Below are 16,932 nucleotides of genomic sequence, written 5' to 3' on the forward strand. Positions count from 1 at the left end.
CGTACTAATAAAGTAATTATTTTATTAATAAAACAATTTTGCATGGGTTAATTTAAGAGGGGGTTTGACTAAAATGGGGGTGCACGTGTCCAGATACTGCGGGGCTGGGGACCACTCCAAAAAAGAGGGAGAGCTTTATTTAAAAATCATGGCGTGGCTCTTGTGCAATTTGTTGTCTCTTTTGTCCTCCCAAACAATTAATGAGGCCTTCGTCAAACCCTCGGTTTACTATAGCGCAGCGCCGGGACACGTGGTGCCAACGACGTAGACGCTGAGTCCCGGTCCCGGTCCCGCTCAGGTAGCGAATCCGTCGCAAATTGCGACATGTTGTGCATTTGGTGGGGAGATACTGTATGAATTTTTTGACATGACTGAGTTTCAGTGTTGAACTTTAGAATTAGAATCTTGTTGGTTCAAGAATCGTCGATTTTGATTTTTTGAAACTAAAACCGAACAAGTAGACTGAATATGTTGGTTTTGATTTAACTTGTGAGAGACGATTACAGTTTAATCATTCACCTCACTTGATCTAGATATATTATAAGTTGGGACGGATGGCAATCATTCACCTCACTTGATCTAGATATATTATAAGTTGGGACGGATGGCAATCGAAACTTCAATTAAATTTCGAATCAATCTTAAGATTATTAAATTGTTGGATTTGGACCAATGAAACAGATTTTTTTTGTCACATTATAAATTTTGATATATACTATATATTTTATGATTGTTTAAGTCAATCAATCGATTTTAAGCTAGATCAACATCTCCATTTAGACTTCCTCGGTACTAATTTTTTTTCTTTAATCCTCCACAATCCTCCTCCTTTTTTCCTTATTCAAATCAACCTATCTAGTTTCTTATTTTTAATTCCCTAATCTACTAAAGTAAATAATTATATATTTATATGTAATGATATTCATTAGAGTAGTATGAACAGGTGGGAAGGTATTAATTGCTATCGAAGTGTGTATGCATTTTAAGTAGTCAAAATAAACCTTTTGAATTATATAAAGTAGAAAATTGTTTGTATAGCATGAACGCAGATATTCAGTCTTCACTGTAAGATAATGGCCTTTTGCGGCCATTAAATTTTCGATGGACGTCATGTACATATCACAATTGCATCATGCACATATTTCTCTTGACATAATTAATCATGAAAGTTAAATTATGGAAACAATAAAGGCTTACTTAGTTTATAGTATTATAACAACACTTTAACATCTATTTTGATAAACAATAGAGACTTGTCTATTCTATATTAATTCTGGGTAATTTGTAAAAAAATCTTGAATTTTGATCAAATTTTGGTTTATTCTATAATCTTAAAAATCGGATGAAAAAATCACAAATTTTAGTACAAGCGTTTTTCTCAAGTTCTCATGAACTAAATATTTTGGTTTACCTATTTGCAATATGTTGTTGATATGACACAGATGTTTTTTCAAATTGATGACGTGTTCGAGTTATGTGTTAAGTGTATTGAGAAAAATCATAAAATTCATCAACATGTCTGATTCATGTAGAATGTTTCGGTCTTTCGGATGTCATATTAGATACAATTTCACCCAAATTAGACATTGTGGAAAAATAGGAAAAAAAATATTGAAATTCATAATTTTTACGATAAAAGATGAAAGTTGCGAAATACTTAGTCTATAATTTGACCAAAATTCATATTTTTTCTTGCAATTTGACATTTAATCTATTTAAACATAACCATTTATTGTAGCACTCGATATAGATGTATTATTTACATTAATTAGTGCTATATATATAGCTTCTTCAATTAAGTGAAAATCATGTGCAATTGGTAATATACAGCTGGTTTTAGAATCTGTCTTCGTATAATTCATTATAAACTAGATAATCATTGTGAGTTTAGATGATTAATTTAATCCATCAAGGTCAATGTGATTAATTACCAGATTAACGTGTCGAAAAATAGAGGGTCGTAAATGTAAGGAAAATACATGCAATTGAAGCCGACCATATCCAAATGCGAGAAGTCGCTGTTTTGCTTAAAAACGCCTTTCACTATCTTCCTCGACCGCCCAAAGAAAAAAAAGCACTTCCACAATTTTGAACAAACTCGTCGTCGACTCTTAAACTGGGCTCGTGTCTTTTCTATGAACTTTCAAGTAAGTCGATAAATATATGAATTTTATGGCTGTAGCATTTTTTCCATGAAATCGATTTTCGACGAAATCAATTATGAGGTAGTAAGTCGAATTTCTAAGGCCGAGCGAATATTTAAATGAATGACGTTGTGCATAAAACCTCTATACGACGCCGTTTTATCAATTTAAAGTTGGTGGAAAATATAAAATATAGCCAAAGGTAGTATATGGAGACACTAATATTATTCCTATTTTTGGAATTTAGTGGGATTATTTAGTCCCATCAACCTAAGAATTTGTGTTTAAAAGCATGGAGTTTTTCAACTAAAGAAAACATGAAAAGGGGACATGCTAGTATTTTAAGTAATCCTTCTTATTATTGTATTTATCATGGTTGACTTTTGGTAATCTATCTCTTTTGGGATATCAATATTAAGATAATAATTTGGAGGTGAGAATGCATGATTGCAGTTTGATTGATGATTGTTATATTAAGTTTGAAATGAGTTGTTGGTTGTTGCTCATTTTGAGACTGTTTGGCAAGACAAAAAATGAGTTGACAATTGTAATTGAGGTCCCCAAGTTGGGCTTGAATATAAGCTTTTTGAATAATTACACGTTAAGACCAAATGAAGAAAATAGTCAAGAGCAATTTCGACAAGTTTAGATCTAGACTTAAAATCTACTCCATAATATTACACTAAAAACATACTACCTCTGTCCCAATATACGTGAGACATATTCCTTTTTCGGTCATCCCATTATAAGTGATACATTTATTTTGATGGCAAAAAAACAACACTCTATATCTCTTACTTTATCCCTTTCTCCTACTTTTTCTCTTTACTTTTTTTCTCAGAGCATCTCCAATGGTAATAGGCCAACCATAGGCTAGCCACAAACTCCTTCTGCTACATCATCAGCACTAAAAACTCCTTATGCCACATCATCAGGACAAGCAACTGGACAAGCAATAGGCTAGCCACAATAAACAAAATTATAAAAAACAAATAATTAACAATCACACAAAATACAGAATTAAATTTACGACACAGATACGAGAAAATTCAATAATAATAGTAAAATTAAAAAAGTACATTAATTAAAAAAATTACATTATTTAAAAAAAAACCCCTCTCCCACACACGAGCCCCCGCCTCACTCCTCGTGGCCGTTGCCGTCGTCACCGCTATCCGGGACCCCCAAATCTGCGGCATCTGAGCCCGCGTCTGAGCCCCCAACTGTGCCGAGGCGGCATCCAAATCGACCCGCATACTCTCGAGCATTGAGTGAAGAAACCTCTTCTCCACGGGGCAGTTGCCCCCCTCCATTCAGCTAAGATCGTGTGCATCTGAGCCCGCGTTTGTTGACGCGCGAAGAAGGCGAGCTCGGTTGGCGACTTGCCAACAGGGGGGATGCCGACTGGACCTCCTGGGACCCCTGGGCGACCCCCCTCGCTACCCGTTGCGCCCACCTTTGACCAACCGGGCGAGTGCGGCGAGTAAACGATGGAGGGGACGGGAACTCCTGAACATCCTCGGGGAGGTCGTGGGAACCGCCGCTGCTGCCGCTGTAATCACTGACATAGTTCAGTCGCTGCTTCTTCGGCCAGTCAACATCAACACCTGCCCAAAACTTCTCGGAATCCATCAGCACCTCATAGCAGTTCCAGTAGGTGAACTCCTTATAAAGCCCGGGCACGGGGAAGGCTTTCTCGCTATCCTCCTGCAATCCTCGTCAGTTTGGCCACTGGTCTGCATGCGGAGGGCGTTGGTGTACCGCAGCCCTGATTCGGTCCCACCCCTTCCGGCACTCATCCCCGTTGTGTGGCCTCCCCTCCGGGCAAAATGCCTTGTAGGCTCCTGATATTTTAGTCCACAAGTTGACGATCCTCTGATTGTTCGAATGGAGGGGATCATTGCAAACACTCACCCAAGCCTTGGACAACGCGACGTTCTCCACATCCTTCCACTTCCTCCGTGCCGGGCTTTCGTCATCAGCCGGCTGCGACGACTCGCCGACTGCGACGACTCGCCGACCACCCTTTTGCCCTTCCCCTTGCCCTTCTTCTTCTTTGGTGCACCCCGACCCCGCCCTACTCCCCCCGTTTGAACGGGAGTGTCCGCATCCTCGAGATCTATCCCCAACTCCTCTAAGGAGAAAATCTCATACCCAGTGAATTGCGTCTCCGATGGGGTCGATGTGTGCGAAGAAGCAGTAAAAAAATCAAGACTAGGGCGATAGACATTGTCCCCCCCCCTGGCGTCCCCTGCATCCCGGGCTGCCACCCCGGCATCATCTGCATCCCGACTGCCCACCCCGGCATCATCTGCATCCCGGGTTGCATCCCCGGTACCCCCTGCCCGCCTTGCATCCCCTGCCATCCCGGCATACTACCCCCGGCTTCCATCCCGGGCATCATCTGCTGCCAAGGGTACATGTTGCAGTACCCGGCCATCGGACCCCATCCACCTCCCACGGGTACCGTGGGAGTTTGAGACCCGCTCGTCACTGGAGTAGACTCGTTGTTGTTCTCCATTTTACTTTATTGCTCTTGTACAGAAATTAAGTGAGAGAGAAAACTCGTTAAAACAAGCGGTGCGAATGAAAATGACGTGCAAATCGCGTATATATAGTGTTTCAAAAAAAAAAGTGCTGGCCGATCGCTCGCCGATCGCCTACCTACAATGGCCGTCAGCTGATCGCCGAGCGCTTCGGTCAGCGCTCTCCAAATTCTCACCGTTTGTCCGCTCGCCGCCTACAATGGTTCGGCTAGCAGACTGGCCAGCGCCAGGAATCGGCTAGCCGGTCCACTAGCCTCCATTGGAGATGCTCTCACTTCTACTTTATTTTCTCTTCATTTTACCACTAAACATTATACTACCTAAAAACTTGTGCCCAAAAGAAATGTGTCACATGTAATAGGACGAAGGGAGTACATTATTAGCCGAGCAACATTATCTGACTAAAAATTTACATTACTAGATGATACGTGACATTAATCTAACCGTTAGATCACAAGATCCAATGGACTGGGCAAGTGTTTTGTGTTTCGTTATAATGCTAACTTTTCTTAAATTGCTAACTTGCTAACTCATCAACGCATTGTATTAAAAATGTCAACACAATCATATTAAAATGTCAACACAAATTTGTGATGCTCTCACTTCTACTTTATTTTCTCTTCATTTTACCACTAAACATTATACTACCTAAAAACTTGTGCCCAAAAGAAATGTGTCACATGTAATGGGACGAAGGGAGTACATTATTAGCCGAGCTACATTATCAGACTAAAAATTTACATTACTAGATGACACGTGACATTAATCTAACCGTTAGATCACAAGATCCAATGGACTGGGCAAGTGTTTTGTGTTTCGTTATAATGCTAATTTTTCTTAAATTGCTAACTTGCTAACTCATCAACGCATTGTATTAAAAATGTCAACACAATCATGTTAAAATATCAACTAATATTTTAAATATCAATGTCAACACAATGTATTAAAATATCAACTAAGTTTATGTTGACATTTCAATATTATCGTGTTGACATTTTTAATACACTGTATTCAGTGGCGGACGCCGAAAATATAGTTAGGAGGGGCTTCAATGTATACTTCATCCGTCTCACGATAGTTGCGCCGTATTTGTTTTTGGGACGTCTTAAGATAGTTGAGTCATTTCTTATTTTGACAAAAAATTTATTCTCTCTCCACTTAATCTCTATGCACTCATTTTTTAATTTATGTGAAAACAATGCTCCAATTAAGATGAAATTATAAAGTCAATTTCATAAATTTCATAAAACTTAAGCAAAAAATTTCATATTTTCATTCTCAATTTCACATAATAAAATCAATAAAAAAACACCTATGGAAAAACTGATTTTTGAATAATTAAACTAATAAAGGAAATTAAATAAAAAGAGAACAACTAAACTTATAAATTAAAGCTGCAAAGTTATGAAAATCTCGTGAATTATGTGGGAAATTGTAATAATATTTTATCGATAAAGATTTAGGAAAAAATAGAGTAGGATCTAGGATCTCTATTACTATTATATTTACAATTGATTGATTAATCATTTATTTAAAAATAAATAATGAATTTGGAATTTAATTTACACTTTCTAAACAAAATTAAAACTTCCTAAATAAAAATGAAAGCAATACTTTTGTTTAAATAAATAAATAAATCTAAAATATTTGGACTTTGAATTGGATTGCTTTTATTTTAAAAAAGGATTAAAAGATCGATTATATTAGTACATAATAATTGATTTGACATTAATAAAGTTGTCTTCTTCCTCGTGAATACGCCAACAGCCATTTTCATCCTTTTGCCTCTGAAATTTTTTCCCCTAAATCTAAATTCAACCCTTCCTATCATCTAACTTTCAGATATTTATTCTTCAACCACGTTGATTTGGGGAGGGCTAGTGAGAGTGCTCGAAAATATTTGGAAAATTTAAAATAGAAAAAATCACAAAAATAGCTTCTTGGGAGGGGTTTAAGCCCCTCATCCTCCCTTAGTGTGTCCGTTGTCCGCCAATGACTATATTGATGAATTAGCAGAGTTAGCAAATTAAGAAAGTAAGCAACGGATCACACCTCTCTCTCTGTATAGACTTAATTTATGTTAATTATTCTTTTCAGCAAATTATAAACATCATATGTTGTTATCATATCCATGAAATTGTTTATCAAAACCTCTTACAGTACGCACATTGTTACGACTGCATTTTCTAAGTGATCATTGATAATTATACTCTCATCGTTTGCCATTAAATTTTTATTTATTTATTTATTTTGAGATATGCACCATTATAAGTCTATAAATAACCGTCAACTAACTCATTATATTTACATTTTATTATAACATTAATAAATAAAATAATATGATTTCACTAATTTTTTTATCTAATTTCTTTTATAAATATTTCTTAAAATATGTGCCAATCCCACAATTGGGCTGGTTGTATTCCATAGCTGCAGTACTAGTAATAAGAATTTTCTTACAATTTATTATTGTCAAATATATAGGGGCGACTGAAATCATAAGCACATTGGATTCTCTTTAGTTACAAAGAAATTCATGTAATATATCCTTTTCATCAATAAAATTTTCAGTAATATTTTCAGTATCACCTTCATAAATTTAAAGTCTTTGAAAAAACTCCACATTTGACATTATGACTATGACATTGATAAATGCTCTTCAAAATTGTAAAAAGTCTGTAAAATTAATGTCTGTCAACTCCTTACACTGTTACACAAACCAGCCAAGATTTTTATCCACAAGTCCAAAGCATCTTTAGATTCACTGCTAGCTGGTTTTCGGACTACATTGTCATTGAGAAAACGACATATGATAAGCAATCAAGTTTAGACAAAATTCCCATATTAATTGCCTTGTATTTAAATCTCTACACTACTACTTAATTAAAAAAATTAGGAAGAAATATTCAACTTTCTCAAGCTTTATTTCGACATGATGTCATGCATTGCAACACTTCCGACATTTTCCACCTTAATTTCTTCGCAAATTGATTATGATAGTGTATGACATAGTATGTATCCCAATGTCTCTAAATAAGTCTTCCCACCTTATCGCCTCATTCACCTTTTCTTTTCTTTGCATATATTGTTGCATTAAATTGATATTTTATTATGTCATGATAGGCACGCGACATATAGTATTATATGTTTGCTTATACCATTATTTCGTATGGGAAATCTTTATAATTTAAGAAAAATTATATTATACAAATTCGAGAAAGATACACAATATACATATAAAACTAAAGACAATTGAATACTACTACAAATTTAACAAATTGGCTTGGTGGGCTTGATTGTCTGGCAGGCTACAGCCCGATTACATATTGGGTCATTGGCCCAAAATGAAACCCGTATGGAATTGATATAAATGACCCAAAAATATGGCCCAAAATAAAACCAGATATTGAATTGCTATAAATGACTCAAAAATATTGCCCAATAATTTATAGGATTACCCATACACCTCAGCTCACATCACATGCATGCTGTAGAAAATTGGTCATGGATTTGGTTCTTTGCATGAGTACATTTAATAGTCGAGATACACAGTAACACTTGGTATGTCGAAAAAATCATAAATACACTAAGAAAATTATCATTTTATCTCTTTGTGTTGCTCTATTTATCTAAAGATTTTAACAATTAGATGATTTACTAGACACACCACATGATGATGATGATGATGATGATGTGACAGTACACCTGATCATCATTCATCACATTTTCACTCTATTTGCATGTTAAAATGTATCGCTAAAAATGTAAAACTAATCTCAAATTGTTGAAAATTTTAGCCTATTTTTAATCGCGCAAATCACGAATTTTCAAATATTTTCAGTTGTTCTAGTTAAGTTTCCTAATAAAAATAAAGCTATTTCTTTGACCAATCTAATTATCAAATTATATTTAAAGTAACTTCGGCATAATTACGCCTCTCTAATTTTAAAATGAGATTGTAGAAACTCCTCTTATATAAAGTTTTTACTTAATAAAATTTGATAAAAAAATTCATTGTATAAATTGAAATTTTAGATCGTAATTTTTCATACTCCCATTCTTACTATTTCATAGTAATAAGAGAGAATCAAAAGTGCATCGGAATCAGTTGGAATATGCTCATGAGAATCTGTTCCAACACTTGTCCAAACCCTAGCACCACGTAGTCGATCATCCCCCCAATTTCACAACGTGCCTCTCTCCTTATAACATCTTCTTCTCTCCCACACCATTAACTGCAGCATTAGGTCGAGATGCGTCGGGCGTCGCTGGATCCGCTGGTGGTGGGCAGAGTGGTCGGAGACGTGCTCGACATCTTCGTCCCGACCGCGGAGCTGGCGGTGCGCTACACCGCTCAGAAGATCAGCATCAACGGCGGCAAGGTCAAGCCTTCCTCCGCCGCCGAAAGGCCTAAAGTCCGCATCACCGGCTCCCCTAATAACTACTACACTCTTGTAACCCCCCCTACCACTTCTTAACATCTAAAACCCTTGCATGCACTAATTACTTATGACACAATTAGTCTCACTAAATAATTACTATCATATTTATAATTATAAGTCGTACTTGTCGAAAAAATCATCAAGTTTGGTCGTTTGGTCAATTTCTGGTCATGTCTCGCAACTTTAAAGTTAAACGAAAACATGAAAATTTCCGGTGGTCTAAGGTAATATATTGTTGAAGTTTTTCAACTATACCGTGTTGCGTGTTTTTATTGTAAAATAGACTATGTTTATTTCACGGACAGTGATATCCACGTATGATTCCACAACTATCATATCCGATATACACCAAAAAGTCAATCCTCGTGAACTTTTCGGCTGACTTTTAAAATTGCGGGATAGACTTAAAAATTGACCAAATTGAATGATTTTTCCCTGACAATTTGGTAGCTTACATTTACACCCACCACATTAATGTAATCTAGGTATAAATTGAGGATGAATGAATTGATGTATGCATGACGATGACTTGTTTATTTGGGTACATGAGTAGGTCATGGTTGATCCTGACGCTCCTAGTCCGAGTGAACCCACATTTAGAGAGTGGCTCCATTGGTAACATTCCAAAACTTCACTGCATCTTTAATTCTCTTTATTAGTACGAGATTATGTCAATAACATGCATGCTATATAGCAAGATGATTAGGTGTTATCTCTACAATCAATTTCATCAAGCAAATCAATTATGAAAAAAAAATAAAAATTAATGGCTTCTTGTTCGGTTTCCAGGCTAGTCATAGACATTCCGGAGGGATCCGATGCCAGTGAAGGTATGAACCGCTATGACCAGTCCATTTGAATTTCAAGATAATAGTTATTTAAATCACAAAATTTGATCAGATTCTCGTCATTCCAATAAGATTTGATAATGAAATGAGTATTAAATTAAAACAAAAAATTCTCAATTATTCTACTCGTGTATGAAATTAAAATGCTCAATCAATATGATATTTTTCTCATTAAAATAAGAAGAAAAAAAAAAGAATAAGAGGAAAAAAACTTATTTTATAGAAACTACATCGTTTGAGCGTCACTATAACATCATTATGTACACAAATAAGACAATCGAGAAAAACTAAAAATTGGCCATTCATTATTTTGTTTTTCAGATTTTGTGTGATTAACTAGAATTTAACCGAATATCGTAATGCATATATATATATAGGGAAGGAGGTAATGGCGTACATGGGACCGCAGCCGCCGATCGGGATCCATCGTCACATATTTGCAGCTTTCCGTCAGGCAGGGCTAATGGAGACGGTGAAAGGGAAGCCGGCAGAGAGAGTACTTTTCAGTACGCGCCAATTCGCGAGCGAGAATCAGCTCGGTCTCCCGGTCGCCGCTCTCTACTTCAATTCTCAGAAACAACCAGCCGGAATCAAGAGACGTTAAATATTTACAAACACTCTCTTCCTCTCTAGTATATACTCCATGTTCTATGTTTCTCTCTTTCGTGATCTTCTGCGTTTGTATTAATATATCATATATTAGTATATATTAATTGACGTAGGGTTGGTGTTTCTGAAATGTTCCATATATTTTTCTTTAATTTCTTTCTACTTAATTTAATTCTTTCTACAAAATATATAAAGACTCAAAGATGGACGGTCAAGATCGTAGAGGAGTTGGTCAGTTCTAGTATGGATTATACATGGACGATAGTTTGAATCGGCTGCTCTCCCGGGGTCCCTTAGTTGAGATCTGATTATACTAGGGACGAGGATCAAGCTGGCCCCTGCAAACAACTTGGTGCACTATCTCCCTTCAATAAAAATCACTTGTTCTGATTCTACATATTGCATCTTTTGAACTAAAATAAAGCTTTGGGGGTGGAATATTTACGTTATGTTGACTATCTTCACTTTCAACAGTTGCATAAAAGTTTATAGAACGGAGAAAAGCTAGACACCACGGCGTGTGCGTGTCGGATGAACCAAATCTTCATTGAATTTTATTTTTCCATTAGAAGGGGCTCGCACGTGTTCTACAATACCCTTTTAAATACTCAGAATGGATCGATAGATTTCTCGAAACAAATGAAAGGAAACGAAAGACGAAACATACATTATGGATTAACTAAGCCCTATTAGGGACTTTCTTAAAGAGGAACCTGATGTAAATACCATGGACTAAGGTTTACATGACTAAGGTTTGATCTTGATTCTTTTCCATTCAAAAAATGAAAAGTTCGACACAATTGGGATTTTTTTGATATATTTAGTATAAATTCAAAATAAACAAGTTAATAATATGTATTCAGTTAATTCATACCATAGATTTAAAGCCACGGCGTTTTTGGGTTAATAGGATAATGTTGAATAAAATAAGAGTAAATGGTCGATTTTAGTACCCATCATTTAATTTTCTAGCATAAAATATTATGCAAAAAATTTGCAATGAGCAAAATATTGACATGACAATCGAAACTACATGTCGATAACTCAATTTATACGTTGATTATCTAATCGACATCTAATTTTAGTTGTCACGGCGATATTCTAATCGGCAATTTTTTGGTGCAAGACATTTCATTCTAAATGGCAATTACGTAAAGATATGACATTTTCGGATAAATATCCCTAACAAATTGATTAAAGAATCATACCCCAATCAGCCAGCAGCCCAGCGCCATGGATGCGACCTCGTCAATACGAAATCGTTGTTCGTCTTCATCATCGCAGCCATTTCACCCTTCGCCCCATGCGCTGAGGTTCACTTAATAACGCACATTCCCCTAAATTTCTATCTATATCGTTGGTTTTCCTCTCTTCGCTTTTTCCCCAAACATCTTTGATTTATAAATTTCTTATGTTTTTGCGGGAAACCTCTAATTTCTCAAGCCCGTATGCTTCAATCCTTGATTAATCAGCAGAAGATGCTCGTCCTCCTGCGCACTTTATTCAATAAGCCTTCCTTCGCCCCACATTTTTCGCTATGTCAAGGTTCGTAAAAAGCTATGAATTTTGCAATATCCTATCAGCTGAATTAGCCTTTCATTTGTTGTTGTCGAGCATTTGATGATTTCTGTATTCTGGAATTTGATTAGGGTCGGTTTATTGGAAGGTATGTTTGGTAATTGAAAAATAGGTTTTGAAATGGTTGAGCCATGTGTTTTTTTATTGGCATGGGTTTATATGAAGTTGAAATTCCACATTTGGTTTGTTAAAAGTTGTAATTGGGGAAATGTTCTTACATATGTTGTTTGTGTTTCATCAGATCAATTATGTTTCCTAACTATGGGTATTTTTCAATTCCATCTGCTTAAGATGTCGTAGATTGTTGACAGTGGGTTTAGCTGGTAAAGCATCACCGTCTCTCCGGACATGTCAATCGGGCATCTATGCACAGGGATCGGCCGATGGAGTACCTGTCCGAGCCAGTATATATTGTTCTCGATACAGATTGTACTTGCATTACTTGTTTCCAAGCAGGAGACGTGCTTGGGATGAAACCGGAAAAGGTTTTCGTAATGGTTACTCACGGGGATATTCAGCAAGTCCTGCTTGTAACTCCGTAGCTTATCATACCCGGGTTGTTTGGAAGAGCTTGGCACAAAAGTCTGTACGAAATGCCCAACCTCGCCTCTCCTTAGAGAAGATTGCTCAGGCTGTTAGCTTAGGCTTCAGCTATTCTTACATGGTTGTTCCTAGTATGTTTGCTCTCGCGTGTGGGACCCATTTAGCATGGGCGGAAGCTCCACCAAGCACACAATTCGTCTATGATCCCAAGAATAGGTTGTACATGCAAGCTCAAGACAGCCGCATGTATGTGACAGGATTGATATTCTCCATATTTGAAGGACTTTTCATGTTGATCAGAACTTTTTATTTGGGTATTCTGTTTACTCCAAGCATCGCCATGGCGCCATTTGCAGATAGTTTTGGGCCACGTTTCAGAAAATTATGGCTTCAGGTTGTCCATCAAACTCTAGAAAAAGCTGGTCCAGCGTTTATTAAATGGGGCCAGTGGGCAGCCACACGGCCTGATCTATTTCCTGAAGACTTGTGCACCGAACTGTCAAAGCTTCACATGAAAGCACCTGAACACAGTTTTGCCTATACGAGAAAGACAATTGAGAGAGCTTTTGGTCGTAAGATTAATGAAATTTTTGATGATTTTGAAGAAGAGCCAGTTGCATCAGGGAGCATTGCTCAAGTGCATCGGGCTTCAGTGAGATCCCGATACCCTGGTCGTCTGAATAAACCAATTCTAGTAGCTGTTAAGGTGAGGCATCCGGGAGTGGGGGAGTCCATAAAAAGGGATTTTGCGATAATTAATGTTGTAGCAAAGATTTCAGGCCTTATTCCTGGACTTACTTGGCTGAGATTGGATGAAAGTGTCCAACAGTTTGCTGTTTTCATGATGTCTCAAGTTGATCTTGCTCGGGAAGCTGCTCACTTGAGCCGCTTCACATACAATTTTCGAAGGTGGAAGGATGTTTCGTTCCCCAGACCTGTATATCCTCTGGTACATCCAGCTGTTCTGGTAGAATCTTTTGAACACGGAGAAAGTGTTACACACTATGTTGATGATCACCAGGGAGATGAACGGATCAAAAGATCTCTTGCTCACATTGGAACCCACGCACTACTGAAAATGCTCCTGGTAACTTAAACCATGTCCTTTTCTCTTAAATTGCAGCTAGTGTCCTCATGCATTTAAGTCAGTTTCACCTCCTTTCTGTGACTATGACTTTAGATTTTAGAGGAACTTTGGTTTCTAATGAGGTCACCGTAATTATCACCGTAGGTTATTGCAGTATATACTTGCGTGTGACATAATTACTATTGTCTTCCATCCATTAGCTATTGATTCTAAGTATGGATGTTACATGTGAAGTGGCGACTTTGATAATTTGGTTGTACTCGATGAAGAAATTGTAGTTTAGAGTACTTTTATTATGTATTGTAGGACGCTGATAGAAAGATATGGGAAGTTCACATGTTCAAATCATAGATTTGTCTTAATTCAAGCGGCAGCAATGTATTTGCTTTTCCAATGCTCCTGCTTCTTCTATTGTCAATTTACTCGTTTTCAGTTTTTGATTTATAGTCTTCATTTGGGCAACACAAATGTTTTGTACTCCTTCCGTCCCAAAAGAATATGCACTTTGGGTTCGGCACAGATTTTAATGCAAAATTGGTAAAGTAAGAGATGGGTAGTGAGAAAAAGTAATTAAAGTATTGTTAGTGGAGAATGAGTCCCACCTCATTAAAGAGAAAAAGAGTTTCCAAAATTAGAAAGTGCATATTTTTTTGGAATGGACTAAAATGGAAATAGTGCATATTCTTGTGGGATGGAGGGAGTAATTGTTAATGGCTTTTGTCTGTGTTTCTCTCAATATTCTACGATATCTCAAGATTCTCACTCAAGGAAATGTGCATTGTATACTTATATGAAACACATTCTTAGTGTTAACAATTATGATCACTTGCAAGGAATAGTTCTGATTATTGAGTTTTGGCTTCCCTTTGTTAGGTTGACAACTTTGTTCATGCTGACATGCATCCTGGAAACATCCTTGTTCGTGTTGCACAGAGCGACTCGTCTCGTAAAAAGCTCTTTAAAGCGAAGCCTCATGTTATTTTCCTTGACGTGGGCATGACTGCTGAGCTTTCTAAGAGTGACCAGATTAATTTACTGGCGTTCTTTAAAGCTGTAGCTACTAGAGATGGTCGTACTGCAGCAGAGAGCACATTAAGACTATCAAGGAAACAGAGATGCCCAGATCCAGAGTCCTTCATCCAGGTGACCAACTGGCATTTGCATGCAAATCTGGTGCACTTTAGAACTATATGGTCTTAGAAATGCTAAGCCGTCGCCCTTTGGTGTTTGACATTTTGAAATTTTCAAAATCAGTTTGAACACTATTTGGGAAGAGTCCATCACAACCACCACCATTGCAGTTTCAATGTGTAATGTAAATGAGAAGAGCTGCTGCTGAATTTGCTATTTCACTGTTAATTTCGCCTGAGCACTCAACAAATTGATTAACTTGCACTTGTCTAAATGTAAAAGGTTATATGTGATTTTGTATCATGTTGCTTTCTCATGCTATGCTAAGAGATAATGAATATCATCTTGTAACTCATTTCGATTTGTTTATGCAGGAAGTGAAAGAATCATTTGATTTTTGGGGTACACCCGAAGGAGATCTGATACATCCTGCTGATTGCATGCACCAACTACTTGAGAAAGTTCGGCGACATAGAGTAAATATTGATGGCAATGTTTGCACGGTGATGGTGACTCTCTTAGTTCTTGAGGTAGCCTCTTGAGCAATTTTGATCTATTCTACATAATTTCATATTTTATGTCAAGGTGTGCTTGAGAGCTTATTGCTAGAGTTTGGAGCATGTCATATGTGAATATCTTGACTTATATCCATGATCCAGTTATGGATTATAGACTTCATTTGGCTCGTCTATTTTCTAGTCTGTATGTCTGCATGTTGGCTAAATTCTTCGCTTAAGATAAAAATAGTTTGCAGTAATAATTTTAATTGCTCGTGGATTTGTATCTGACAGGGTTGGCAACGGAAGCTTGATCCCGGTTATGATGTGATGCATACACTTCAAACACTTCTCCTCAAATCTGATTGGGCAGAGTCACTTTCTTATACAATAGAAGGGCTGATGGCCCCATGAAACGCCCTTCGGAAAAAAGACAGTTATGCCTTTAACAAGTTTCGACGTCATTTTGTACATCACCCTGCTCATTTATATGTAGCTCTGCCAATAATTTGTTGACATCTTCTGCTAGTTCGCGCGTGTGCCCAAGTCACAATTTTGTTAGAATTTAACCACCTGTATTACTCACTAAACTAGACCCGCAAAACCCTTGCTCAAGGAGGATTACCTCTCAGAAAGTATTGGTTGAGGTAATAAATGAACACTTTTAGTTCTAGCTTTTTATCTTTGTTTTTGTTGCATAATGTAAATTATTCTTCTTCAGGTTGTTCCTGATTCAACCCAGTTTTATACAATGAGTATTTGTTCAGATTATTATTATTATTATTATTATTATTATTATTATTATTATTATTATTATTATTATTATTATTATTATTATGATGATGATGATGATGATGATGATGATGATGATGATGATGTTAAAGACCTGCTCATTGATCTTTGAAGGGTGGACAGTGTCAGATTCAGACCTGCATTGCTGTACAAAGTTTAGAAGGAAGAATTATGGGAAGCTACTGACTTTTGTTTATTTTTTATTTTGGATGTTAGAAAATGGAGGTTAAGCTCAATGATGGAATTGGACAGTAAACCAAGTTTGAGAGTGTTTTATTTTTAATACAATTTGGATATTATTATAAATAGTTTTAGGGCCTTATTGCCCTTGTAATATTAGTCAATGCACAAATATTTCTTTGTGACTTAGCTTCTAGTCAGTGCTATACCGATGGACTACGCGTAGCCTAGCACGAATGTGGCGTGTTCCGAGAGCCCAACACGAAGGCGGCGTTTTCCGAGAAGAAAATGCCGCCGATGCTGGATTTGCTGGTGTCGCATTGGGGAGCTGTCGTAGTTTGGGGCTTCTCCCACTTCACGTTGATTGCTTGTCAGTGGAAGGCGCTTGCGCGGACGTACAAGAATAATACAAGAATAATCTTGAGGTTAATGTCTGAGATCAAGGAATCTGCATCTTTATTTTCTTTGCTTAAATTTACATGTTTATGGCGAGTTGGTTTGGACCGTTGTTTTTGTTAATCGTCGAAATAACTAT

The 16,932-nt window shown here is 37.0% G+C and overlaps 2 protein-coding genes across 5 annotated transcripts; both read left to right on the forward strand.

Moving 5' to 3' along the window:
- The first annotated feature begins 8,943 nt into the window (after positions 1 to 8,943).
- On the forward strand, positions 8,944 to 10,584 carry LOC121775442 (protein MOTHER of FT and TFL1-like). The gene is made up of 4 exons (XM_042172523.1): positions 8,944 to 9,144; positions 9,686 to 9,747; positions 9,922 to 9,962; positions 10,358 to 10,584. Exons 1-4 carry the CDS (start codon positions 8,944 to 8,946, stop codon positions 10,582 to 10,584), a joined length of 531 nt encoding a protein of 176 aa, XP_042028457.1.
- A 1,172-nt stretch (positions 10,585 to 11,756) lies between these two features.
- LOC121773516 (probable serine/threonine-protein kinase abkC) lies at positions 11,757 to 16,502 on the forward strand. 4 transcript variants are annotated; one of them, XR_006044761.1, is made up of 6 exons: positions 11,757 to 12,134; positions 12,479 to 13,797; positions 14,671 to 14,940; positions 15,303 to 15,458; positions 15,720 to 16,072; positions 16,332 to 16,502. XR_006044761.1 is itself a non-coding variant. In XM_042170392.1 (5 exons), the coding sequence occupies exons 1-5, from the start codon at positions 12,038 to 12,040 to the stop codon at positions 15,837 to 15,839; spliced, it is 1,962 nt and encodes a 653-aa protein (XP_042026326.1). In that variant the 5' UTR covers positions 11,757 to 12,037; the 3' UTR covers positions 15,840 to 16,232. The 4 variants fall into 4 exon arrangements, 3 of the variants coding, with proteins under 3 accessions (XP_042026326.1, XP_042026327.1, XP_042026329.1); XM_042170392.1 differs by lacking the exon at positions 16,332 to 16,502 and having other exon boundaries at positions 15,720 to 16,232; XM_042170393.1 differs by lacking the exon at positions 16,332 to 16,502 and having other exon boundaries at positions 11,758 to 12,134; positions 12,459 to 13,797; positions 15,720 to 16,232.
- Positions 16,503 to 16,932: the final 430 nt, after the last annotated feature.

The sequence above is a fragment of the Salvia splendens genome, chromosome 17 (assembly GCF_004379255.2).
Source record: "Salvia splendens isolate huo1 chromosome 17, SspV2, whole genome shotgun sequence".
NCBI lineage: Eukaryota > Viridiplantae > Streptophyta > Magnoliopsida > Lamiales > Lamiaceae > Salvia > Salvia splendens.